At 58.9% G+C, this 11,381-nt stretch overlaps 2 protein-coding genes across 2 annotated transcripts; one reads left to right on the forward strand and one right to left on the reverse strand.

The window, feature by feature from the left end:
• Positions 1-558: 558 nt before the first annotated feature.
• CHLRE_03g152650v5 (uncharacterized protein) lies at positions 559-5,484 on the reverse strand. The gene is made up of 7 exons (XM_043060540.1): positions 4,636-5,484; positions 4,474-4,515; positions 4,264-4,284; positions 3,797-3,847; positions 3,035-3,526; positions 2,690-2,891; positions 559-2,469 (listed from the first exon to the last, which is right to left on the reverse strand). Exons 1-7 carry the CDS (start codon positions 4,808-4,810, stop codon positions 2,049-2,051), a joined length of 1,404 nt encoding a protein of 467 aa, XP_042925669.1. The 5' UTR covers positions 4,811-5,484; the 3' UTR covers positions 559-2,048.
• Positions 5,485-7,367: 1,883 nt separating this feature from the next.
• Positions 7,368-10,535, forward strand: CHLRE_03g152701v5 (uncharacterized protein). The gene is made up of 3 exons (XM_043060541.1): positions 7,368-7,665; positions 8,057-8,100; positions 8,890-10,535. The coding sequence occupies exon 3, from the start codon at positions 9,057-9,059 to the stop codon at positions 9,681-9,683; it is 627 nt and encodes a 208-aa protein (XP_042925670.1). The 5' UTR covers positions 7,368-7,665; positions 8,057-8,100; positions 8,890-9,056; the 3' UTR covers positions 9,684-10,535.
• The last annotated feature ends 846 nt before the right edge of the window (positions 10,536-11,381 follow it).

The raw sequence follows: 11,381 nt of genomic DNA on the forward strand, positions 1-11,381 counted from the left end.
ACACACACACACACACACACACACACACACACACACACACACACACACACACACACACACACACACACACACACACACACACACACACACACACACACACACACACACACACACACACACACACACACGCACACACATATACACACACACACACACACACACACACACACACACACACACACACACACACACACACACATATACACACACACACACACACACACACACACGCCCACAGGCGGATTTCTCGGGATCTTGCACCGACCCTTCTGGGGTCTTCGTACGTACCGCCGGCAACTCTGCAACCGCGCCCGCCACCGTTCCCCATCCCGTCTCGCTCTCTTACACACGCCGTCGACACTGCCTTTTCCTCTCCTCCACTAGGGAGGAACAGCTTAGAGGGCTGGGAATGGGATGCGTGTATTTTAGCTTGCTTGCTGCACGCCGCCCCTAATGCCGCTTTTGCCATTTTGCCGTTACGTGCGTGACACTTCCTTGCTATCGCCTTCCCTGTGCCTCCTCTGTTGCCCGTAGGTGAGACAACATTCAGCGGGCGGGATTCAGGACATTAGGCGTGCTGGGTAAACGTTGATAGCGCGTTTCGGCGCGGCGCATGGACGCATACGGGTGCACACCGGGGTCAGTTTGCCTTGCGAACGCCCGGTCACAGGCTTTTGCGGGTAAGTATGACTACCGAGGCTACACCGACGCGGTATTTGGTAGGTATTGGTAAGTAACGCCGAGCGACGGGAATTCTCTCCCTTTCGTTGTGCAACACACACACACACACACAGCACCGCGGTAATGTACGCCAGGTAACTCGCGACCGTCCGTCACTGCACCGCACGCACTGTCTTCTGTATGCTATTTTTTCCCACACACACAGCAGCAGCCTCAATGGGGGGCGTTTGCCGCTTTGCACTCAAGCAGAAATTACTTTGCAGTCCCCGTTACCAGTCCCCGTTACCATTTTCCGTAGTACTGAGCCAGCCGGTTCTGCGCCCACACAACTTCCATGCAATGCCAAGCGCCGTGCGTCATTGGTCCATGGCGGCCGACAACCTCGAAATACACGCACGAGACATTCTCCCCCATCTCAAAGTCCCATGTGCGTCTCTTATGTAAACGTGCGCCAAATGATAGGCCCAGTGACATAATACACTTAACCATCTAGCGCCCCCCCCCCACACAGCAGCAGCCTCAATGGGGGGCGTTTGCCGCTTTGCACTCAAGCAGAAATTACTTTGCAGTCCCCGTTACCATTTTCCGTAGTACTGAGCCAGCCGGTTCTGCGCCCACACAACTTCCATGCAATGCCAAGCGCCGTGCGTCATTGGTCCATGGCGGCCGACAACCTCGAAATACACGCACGAGACATCCTCCCCCATCTCAAAGTCCCATGTGCGTCTCTTATGTAAACGTGCGCCAAATGATAGGCCCAGTGACATAATACACTTAACCATCTAGCGCCCCCCCCCACACAGCAGCAGCCTCAATGGGGGGCGTTTGCCGCTTTGCACTCAAGCAGAAATTACTTTGCAGTCCCCGTTACCATTTTCCGTAGTACTGAGCCAGCCGGTTCTGCGCCCACACAACTTCCATGCAATGCCAAGCGCCGTGCGTCATTGGTCCATGGCGGCCGACAACCTCGAAATACACGCACGAGACATCCTCCCCCATCTCAAAGTCCCATGTGCGTCTCTTATGTAAACGTGCGCCAAATGATAGGCCCAGTGACATAATACACTTAACCATCTAGCGCCCCCCCCCCACACAGCAGCAGCCTCAATGGGGGGCGTTTGCCGCTTTGCACTCAAGCAGAAATTACTTTGCAGTCCCCGTTACCATTTTCCGTAGTACTGAGCCAGCCGGTTCTGCGCCCACACAACTTCCATGCAATGCCAAGCGCCGTGCGTCATTGGTCCATGGCGGCCGACAACCTCGAAATACACGCACGAGACATCCTCCCCCATCTCAAAGTCCCATGTGCGTCTCTTATGTAAACGTGCGCCAAATGATAGGCCCAGTGACATAATACACTTAACCATCTAGCGCCCCCGCAGGCGCTTACGGTTCCCCTCACCCCCACCCGCTAGCGCTGCTGCCGTCTCCAAGGCAGACATAACTTGCGCCTGGCCGCTCTGCGGCGGCGGGATGCCCGCCAGCTTAAGCCCCATCTCAACGACGTGCCACGGCGTGAACAAGGACAGCGCGCCCTTGTGGGCCTCGTTCACCTCCAGCGCGTCAACCCGCGCCGTGAGAGCCCCGACCGCTACAGCACTCGCCTCCTGTGCCGCCGTGCCCTCAGCCACGGCCATCGGCCCGCCTGCAGCGATTGCCGCGGCCGCCGCCGGGCGCTCCACCGGCTCGTCGAACTCCTCCAGCTCCGTTCCCCGCTCGCACACGGGCGCCTCAACCGTGGCGGCCACATCCGGCTGGCTCGTGCCGCCGCGGTTATCGTGTGAGATTCTGTTCCAGGACCGACAAGTGGACCAGATTAGCCAGATCCCTTTGCTGGACTGGAGCACTACCCCTGTATGCGTGTGCGTGGAACACAACTACGAAACAAAAGGCGTTGGCACCCACAGCCATAGCCCGCATGCACGGGCGCGTGGCGTAGTGAACGCAGCAGTGCTGATCCCTACTCCCGAGATGAGCAGTGGCACCTCATCCCACCCACGCCACTCACGCTTCGATGTGGGTGCCCATGAACTTGCCGCCACACGTCACGGCGCCACCAGACGAGCCAGGAAACCCCATGTAATCCGCGACGCACACGAGCTGCTTGTCAGAGCAGTGCGCCAGGCGCCCGTGTGATATAACCGGACCGGACTCCGTCAGCCCCAGCCTCTGCGCCACGGCCGGGAAGCTGTGGACCGTTAATCTCGCATCTGCAGTCGGCAAAAGCACGTTCGTCACCTCGACGTATTTTTAGCAAGCCCAGGTTTATCAGTTCCCGGTGCAGATGCCCTCTGCCCTGCTTCCTTGCACCACATGCTTACGGCAACGCGTAACTTACACCAGCCATACGTACCTGGCTTGAAGTACGACTTCGGCGCGATCTCCAGAAACGGCCACGAGTCTCCTGTTGGCACTGCTGCACCATCGTCACTGCTGCCACTGCCACCGCTGCTGCCGCTGCCGCCGCTGCTGCTGCTGTTGCTGTTGCTGTTGCTGCTGTTGCTGCTGCCGCTGCCACGGTCGGGGCGCCTCCTCAGCCGTAGCAGGGACATGTCTAGCTTCGGGAAGCTCGCCAGGTGTCGCAGCTCCACACCGTCCGCCACCCACAGCCGGCGAGGGTGGATGCGGCCGTCCTCCCACACCACCGTGTGGCGAGCCGTGGCAGCGACTCCGTCGGGGCTGATGATGACGAGCGTTGCCACGAACGACTTGGAGCCGTCACTGAAGACCTCCATGAGTGCCAGCACGGCGTCGGCTGATGCAGCTGGCTGCGGCTGCGGCTGGGGATGGGCGGCCGCACCAGCACCCGCTCCACCGCTGGGGCCATGACGGCACGCTCCTGGGCCTGCAGAAGGAGCAAAAGAAGCATGTCAGCTCCCATCGCTCTCAGCATCCAACTGAAGTCGCGCAACACCTAGCAGCTCCACCGCGCTCGCTCCGCCCGCCCAAACACAAAATCCCCCCAACAGCATTGTGGAGGTACCCATCGGCAGTCACAGGCAGCAAGCCTGCAAGGGAAGGAAAGCAAAACGGATAGCCCACCCATGGGATGCTAAGGCTGCTGCTTACACGCATTCGCTGTTCAGCCAATCCCTAGACCAGAATACGAACTCACCGGCTTCCACCTCGGTCCCCGCGCCCTGGGAAGCTGCAACGCCTGCAGAACCTGGAGGCACAAGCAAGTCACGACATGGACTCCGCTGCGCATTTCATGCGTTCGTTGGCCTCAACAACACTTCACGCGGAAAGGCTCAAGCCCAACGACTCTATATTCCCACTTGTCTGCTTCTGTTGGACCATTTCCGCTCTCAGTGCCAGCTGGCCCGCTCCCGTGAGACCAAGTCAGGTGAGAATCTATCGGACAGAATTCAAACTACGCAATGCTTCAAGGTGTTTAAGGAGGGTTTCGTGGAAAGGAGGGATGCGTGTGAAGGACAGAAACCTGAATGGTGGCCCCAACTACCACTGCGTGGCACTGTTTTGGACTCCCCCCCATGCCCAACACGCGATAGCCCCACTCTGCTGCCAGTTCCAACAAACCGCGTGCCAATCACCACCCTACCGCCTCGTGGTAATGCTCACCAGCAGCAGTCGGCAGCGCGCCTGCTGGCGGAGGAAAGCACAAGGGATCCCAGAGAGACGGTTGCTTTGCAGCGGACAAACAACAACCCCAACACGCTTTGAGAATTTTCATTGGTCGGTCGTGTAATCGGTCGCCATGGAGACCCGCGCAGCTGTGCCCATAGCAGCTGAGGTAGATCCCCGCGATTGCCAGCGTACTCGCCATCTCACCGGCTCCTGTCGCGCTCCCCACGCCCAGGCCAGTCGCCGAGGCTGCACGACATAGGAGCGGTCGGGGTACACGTGAAGAATAGGAGCTGCACGCCGCTGCAGGTTTCAGGAATGTGAGCTCTCCCATTCACCTAGAAACGCCTCCCCAAGCCTCCCGCATACCGCGCGCTTGGAGCTTTTCGAGGAGCAGGACCTCTTTCTTTCGCAGCGTAAGCTCCTTCTCCCGGTAGTATCGCTTGTCCTCGGCATCCTTGGCCGACTCTGCTTTAAAAAACACCTGGACTATCTCGGCTCCTATACCGCTAAGTTCCTTTTGCAACTTCTCCAGTTCCTCCATTTGCCAAGGGCCGCTCGTGCCGCGACAGAAGATCTGCTTGGCTCAAACGGACTCAACTTTACGAGTAATGCATTAGCGCCAAGGCGTCGTTTTAACAAGTGGTATGATGTCGCTCGCATATTGGCATTCGAGCAGCAGTGGCGGGCACGCGGGTGTCACTCGGCGGCTGGGCTGAGTCACGCGGGTACCACTCCGGGGGTCAAGGGCGGGATCGCAAGGTCTATGCCCAGACTGTCGCCCCGACCATGAATTGACATCCCATTACACATAATAAGGTCCCTGGATGGTGCTCGGGCATAATTTTGAGCGAGAGCTCAAGTTGAAATGCTATATGTCGCGCTCGCCAGGACCCCGCCAACTTAGCCTGAAGCTATTTTAATTACATCTATACGAGAATTAATGTCGACGGCAATAGATTCAGGCCCCAAACAGCGCATATGCGAGATATGGGCTTCGGTCAATTTCGCGACTTGAGCCCCGATAAGCATAATTTGGACCTTTGCCGACCACTTCTGGCTGATGATGATGTTGGTTATGTACCTACAGAAAGGCGGTGTCTAATCCGTGCGGTAGGATTTGTTCCGGGGCAACGTCCAACGTGCGGGTTTGGCTGGGAAAACGCACCCCCCGGACGGCAGCCCAGTTTTCACCACGGGCAATAGCTCGTACAAGACATCTAACTAGGCGGATAGAGCGAATTAGAGCGAACAGACGCCATACATTGGGACGCAACATCATTTTCCCTTGCCCTGTCTTACAGGCAGATTCCGCTGTCCCGCCTTGGGTTAACTCTACAGTGCGCTGGCGCTGCCCCGCCACGTGGACTGAAATGCAATAGCAACACGAAACGGCGACAAGCGGCACGGGCCGCACGGCTGAACCTCATGGAATGTGGTAGTACTGCTGCCTTGTTTCACATGAGTCCCAGATTCTTGCACTGCTTCTTGCACTGAATCCTAAAGGCAGACAGGTACCGTATTGACAGAATGCGGACTCAGCCAGGTTAGCCGCGTTACTAGATTCCATTTGGGAGCACAGGAGCATAAGCACCCCCATTCGGGGACCAAACTAGCTGCATATATAAGTGTTGCAGGCGTTATAAGGGCCCCCCGGCCCGGGCCTAGGTTTCTACAAGGACAGGAATGCACGTCGTGCTCACCACCACACACAACAGGTACCGTATTGGCTTGCGTTCTTCATGCTGCTTGTCGCACAACGCATACGCCTAGGCCTCCCCCTCATCTCGGACTCCACATTCGGTGACGAAACCGAAATCGTTCTAGCCCTGCATGGCCTGCCACTTTCCACCGGACACCCCTGCCTCAACAATGCGCATCAGCAAACTTCCAGCCAGCCAGCAACTCGTCGGTACAGTAACTCCGGCGTTCGATCGGCCTCGTGCTCCTGCCCTGCCGTTGCAAATTGTTTGTCATCTGCTGGGTTCTGGGAATCAGCTGCACCCTACGGGACTTTACCAACCTGCCTTGACACTGTCCCATCACACACCCCTGCCTCAACAACCACAAACGTGCAAACTTTGTACACAACCTTGGCGTCTAGCCTGTGCATCTTCTCTGTGTGTCCTCCTGATTCTTTGCACACGGCAACCTGCCAGGGACACAAAGTCACACACTGTCATGGTGACAAGTTATCGTCCCTCGCATGGGAACCGTGGGCTGAGCCACGTATCTAGTCTGCGGCCGCAAGCTTCTACCTCATCTCCCGGACATAGCCGGGATCGGTTCGTACAGGCACGACCCGCCGTAGTGTGTCCAGCCGCGTCCCGCTGTCAAGCAACAGTACAGCCAGCAATCAAAGGAAATCCCGAGCCCTCGTTGTAGCCTTGCGTGATGGCAAGATATGTAGTTCCCCTCGCAAGGGAAACGTGGGCTAAGCCCACGCCACGTCTCCAGTCTGAGGCCGCAAGCGTTGACATCATCTCCCGGACATAGCCGGGGTCGGTTTGTACAGGCACGGCCCGCCATGCGTCCAGCCACGGTCCGCTGTCAAGCACAAGCACAGCAGGCAATCAACCAAACAGCAGGAAGCCTCCAGCCACAACATCCCCGTTGCTGCGGCCTACCACATACTGTGCGGTGCTATGCATGCCAGCAAAGACCGCTAACCCGACACCGGCCTGCCTCAACCTGCGCGCCGGCGCCACTTCTTGGGCGACGCCGCGCTGTCCTCCTCCACGTGCCCATCAGTTTCGCCAGCTCATCAGTTCCACCAGGCCCAGCCCCGAGGTCCCGATCGGACGTGCTGGCGGGTCCGGTCGGGACCTCAGGGCTGGGCCTCGTACAAACGCTGTGGGAGCGAGAGCCCGCGGGCAAACGCGGCGCTCGCGTTTGCCCTCTCGGTGGTCCTGCGCCTGATGCCGGTCGTCAAGCGGGTGGCTATGTAAAAGATAACTAGCATGTTCCTTTGCATCACTGCTTTCACGTGCGAACGGCACGGGTTTCGGCCCGGACTAGCGGTACCCAGGCCTCATGGTGGCCACTCTTTTGGCGCAATCGCCTGTTTGTGCTACGCGTTTCCTTTTTATACGTAATTACAACTTCTAGCCCTTCTGTTTGCTTACACGGACTCATCGCAGCCTCGAAGGAGCTGCTAGCTAGCCACAACAAATGACGTGAAACCTAGACAGCCCGCGCGCTCACTGGGCACTAGTTACATAGCAGAACCACGCATAACTTGATTTGATCACTGGCAAATGCTCGGGCGGCACGAAACTGGTCGAGCGGCGGGTCATTCCATCGCGTAAGCGAGGCGTGGAGTTGGCGAGAGACCGCGACAGGCTCTAGCGCGACATAATTCCATCCATTGAGAGCATCAGCTGTATATCACTCATGCTGGTGGGTTCGTCTGGGGTGGATATCGGCGGCATACATGACATACTGCCGCTGTGTTAATGCTGAGCACGCATGATGACGCGTAACGCAGGCCCCTTACGTTTGAGCCCAGTCCTATCTAGGAATCAAACCTCAAACCCTTCAGAGTCTCTGTAGAAAGGGGGGATTTGCGTGAGTCCCGGGCGGCACAAGGGTGGGACGACTACGTGACTAATAACCCGGGGCCCCCAGGAACCCCAGCCAACCCAGCCAGTTGACAACGACAAGCAGCGATGCGGGCGGACCCCTCCTCCAGAGTAGAAATACTTGCAGGCATATCACAGCTGCACACGTCCTGACCCCGCCCTTGCAAGTACGCATGGTAATTCCTAAACGCCCGTACCGCTTTCTGCAGGCGTCACTACTCGGCACATCACAGGGCACGCACCGGCGGCTCGGGTGCGCTGTACGCACTGGCACGGGACGGCAGATTGCGTTGTGGTCCACTGTACCCTGATTTCTAGTACTCATTATTAGTAGCGGTAGCGGTGGCGTATGGCGGTTGACTGCGCCTCAAACACAGCCTTACGATCCAATCAACCTCCGCCGGCGGTGCAAGCATGCTGACACCTTAACGCGCATGCAAGGTAGAGGCCGCCGCCGCAACTGCCGCTGCGCGGGGCGCAGCAAATCAGCTTGCTGACATTGCACTTCGGACCAAGAGCGAGGCGCACCTGCTGCTACTCACGCACGCGGCGGTGGCGCAGCAGCAGGGCTCTTAGACCCAGCCATACATGATCAGCTCAGCTTCTCTCAGCAGTGGCAGCAGCGGCGGCGCCAGCACCGAGGCAAGCACGATGCTTGATCCACTGCTGCTGCTCCTGCCGGAACTGGCGGGAGTAGTGTGCCATGAGTGCAATAGTAGCCCTGCAAGTCGGGACTGCGCTGCTGGCGGCACTACTGGCGGCACCAGCGGCGGCGGCTGCGTTGGGGATGGAGCGGCCTGCGGCCTCACCATCACGCCTAGCTCCTACTCGACGCCGACGCACCGCCAGCAGCAGCCACAGCAGCAACCGCAACCGCAACTGCTGCCACAGCAACTATTGGGCAGCATGCGCCAGTGCAGATGGAGCTTAGCTTCGCGCAGCCGGCCGGCGAGGCGGCGGCCGCGGTGATGAGCAGTTTGAGGGGTAGCGCGGGAGCAGCGCCCGCCTGCTGCAACGGCCGTCTCACGGGGCCGCCGTCCAGCAGCGCAGCTGCCGTGAGCGAGGGCGGCGGTGGCGGCGCCGAGTTTTGTCCCGCCGCCCGAAAGCCCTTGGTGACTTCGACGGTGCCGCTGCCGCCGTTCAGATATCTGCACCCCCACACGCGCGCGCCTGTGCGAGCAATATCCTGACGTGCTGCAGCAGCTGAAGATGCGGCAGCTGCACGAGGCGTCGCCCCATGGAGCACAGGCACTTCGTGCTGCCATAGACCAGGCGCTCCGCACCGCGGCTGAGCTGCGGACACAGAACCAGCGGCTGCGTGCGGCCCTACAACGGAAAGCCTCGGCAGGGCATGGGCCACCCTCGCTGCCCTCACAGCAGCGACAGCATCAGTCCGCTGCAGGCGGCGGGACCGGCGAGGCCGTGTGTGGCTCGCCGCCACAGACGCCCACATCTTCACGTCCACCCGGTACAGATGCACAGCAGCAGGAGGTGTCAGGGCCCGCTGCAGGTCCAGCGGCAGGCTGCAATAATGCGTGGAGCCCGGCGGACCCCCGAGTCCGCAGCTGCTGGCATGTCGCGTGCGGTGGCTGCAGCGCCTGCGGTAGAGCAGGCAGCGCCTCACCCAAATCCACATTCGCACCAGCAGTTGGCCACTGCGGCACCGGAGCCATTGCAGGAAGTCCTGGCGCGCGCAGCCCCGTCACACCGCAAGGTGCACTGCAGGAGCAGTCGCTGTCGGCGGCCCGTCAGCGTCGCTTCAGCTGGCGCCGCCTGCGCTCGTGCAAGAGTGAGGCTGAAAGCGCCCTGACCAGCTACTTGGAGATGGACAACTAGCAGCAGCAGCCCAGCAGTTGCCGCCCGATGCCGCAACTCTAGAATTTTGTTTGGTTAGCCCGCATCCAGCATCGTCAGAACGGCTGTGTTGTGCGGATCGATGCGGACTTGCGGAGTTGTGGATTATGAAACCAGAGTGGAACGAGTGGCAACGAGAGGCACAAGGTTACCATATTTCTGTGTTTGTAGACAAGGATGCAACACCACCCCGCCCACAACCACACATGAGTGCACCCCGAGCCGCACACACATCTTATGTGCTTGATTGGGGGAGTCGTATACCAGGCATCGTGCGTTAGAGACAGGAACTTTTGGTTTGGTGGATGGACTCTCATGAAGCACGGGGAGCGAGCATGTGCGTGGGCTGCTGGCTGTGCACGCGGTGATTGGCTGGTGAACTGTGCACTCGCAGGCAGTACTTAGTATGAAGCTGATTGATCTCACACCCAAGAAGTTGTAGATACGGTAGGTGCGGCAAATAGGTGAGGCAATGGTCTTCGGATTGCACACGATACCGTATGGAGAGGAATTGGCAAGGACAGGAACTGCAACCACAAGCTACGGTATGCTGTAGAGATGCGCATCCCTGTCTTCCCCTGAATTGCTGGATAACCGTACAACGGTACAAGATGGCGTTGAGAAACACCGGAGGACAGGGGAGAGACCTGAACCATCTGATGCTGAGATCACAAACAGGGACGACTCCACATTGCTAGTGCTACCGTGATCCACCGTGCTAGCCCCATGCATGCACAGTATTCCACAGTATTCCACACCGGCTGGCTGGGTGGCGCGAGTGCCCACCTTGCTACAGACTCATCAAGTTCCTCACCACGTAATCTTTGGCGCGGGGCGACGTACTTCTGTGCATTAAACTATTATTGGCGCCTGGGCTGGGCTTACATCGTACACAACGCTCAGAAGTCAGAGCCATGCCAGCGTATGCCAGCAGGCGGATCTCCTGGCTGGCCATCACCAGACAGAGGCCCACTGGGCACTGGCCCAAGGCCGCCCAGCTAAGCATGCATTCTCCACGCAGCGTCAAGCGTCATGTATCAGGGTTGAAGCTCTGAAACTCATATACGGTACCGGCCTGGACAGCGTACGGTACTCACAGCAGCCTGCAGAATAGACATCCCGCCGGGCTTCAAGCGGCCGTGCGGACACATACATGACTTTGAATGTCCTGCCGGGTGTGCAGCGACTCCTTGCCGACGGCGGCTCAAGGTGGCAGCTTAAGCCACACAGCACACGCCTTCGTACAGCAATGCAGGTGCCGGTACCGACCCCCCTGAGACCCTGTGCCCCGTGCGCGTGCCATTCCGCAATCACCTCTCGAGTGGCTTCGTCGCCCATCCTCGTGGTGCCCGGGCCACGGCCCAGGCCGGGCATTGAGCGCAGGCCCTCTCCTCTGTCTCCGCATGGTCCCGACTCCCGAGCGCCTGGTATGTGTGCCGGGTACGTACCCGGTCAATAGGATTTCGCGAAGGGCGGAGGCCCTTTGGCCGACGCAAATGGCGGTTGTGGATAGTGAAAGCACTGCTTACATGAAGCTTGAGCACGTCTTTGAACATTCCGAAGCAGGGCTGGTGGATACGCGAAGGCTCGCGAACAGTCGAGCAAGCTTCTTTACAGCATACTCTTTTGTGCTACTGTATCTAGGTACCAGTATGTTTGCAGTCTGCAAAATTGTATTCC

This window comes from Chlamydomonas reinhardtii, chromosome 3 (assembly GCF_000002595.2).
Source record: "Chlamydomonas reinhardtii strain CC-503 cw92 mt+ chromosome 3, whole genome shotgun sequence".
In the NCBI taxonomy this organism is placed as follows: domain Eukaryota; kingdom Viridiplantae; phylum Chlorophyta; class Chlorophyceae; order Chlamydomonadales; family Chlamydomonadaceae; genus Chlamydomonas; species Chlamydomonas reinhardtii.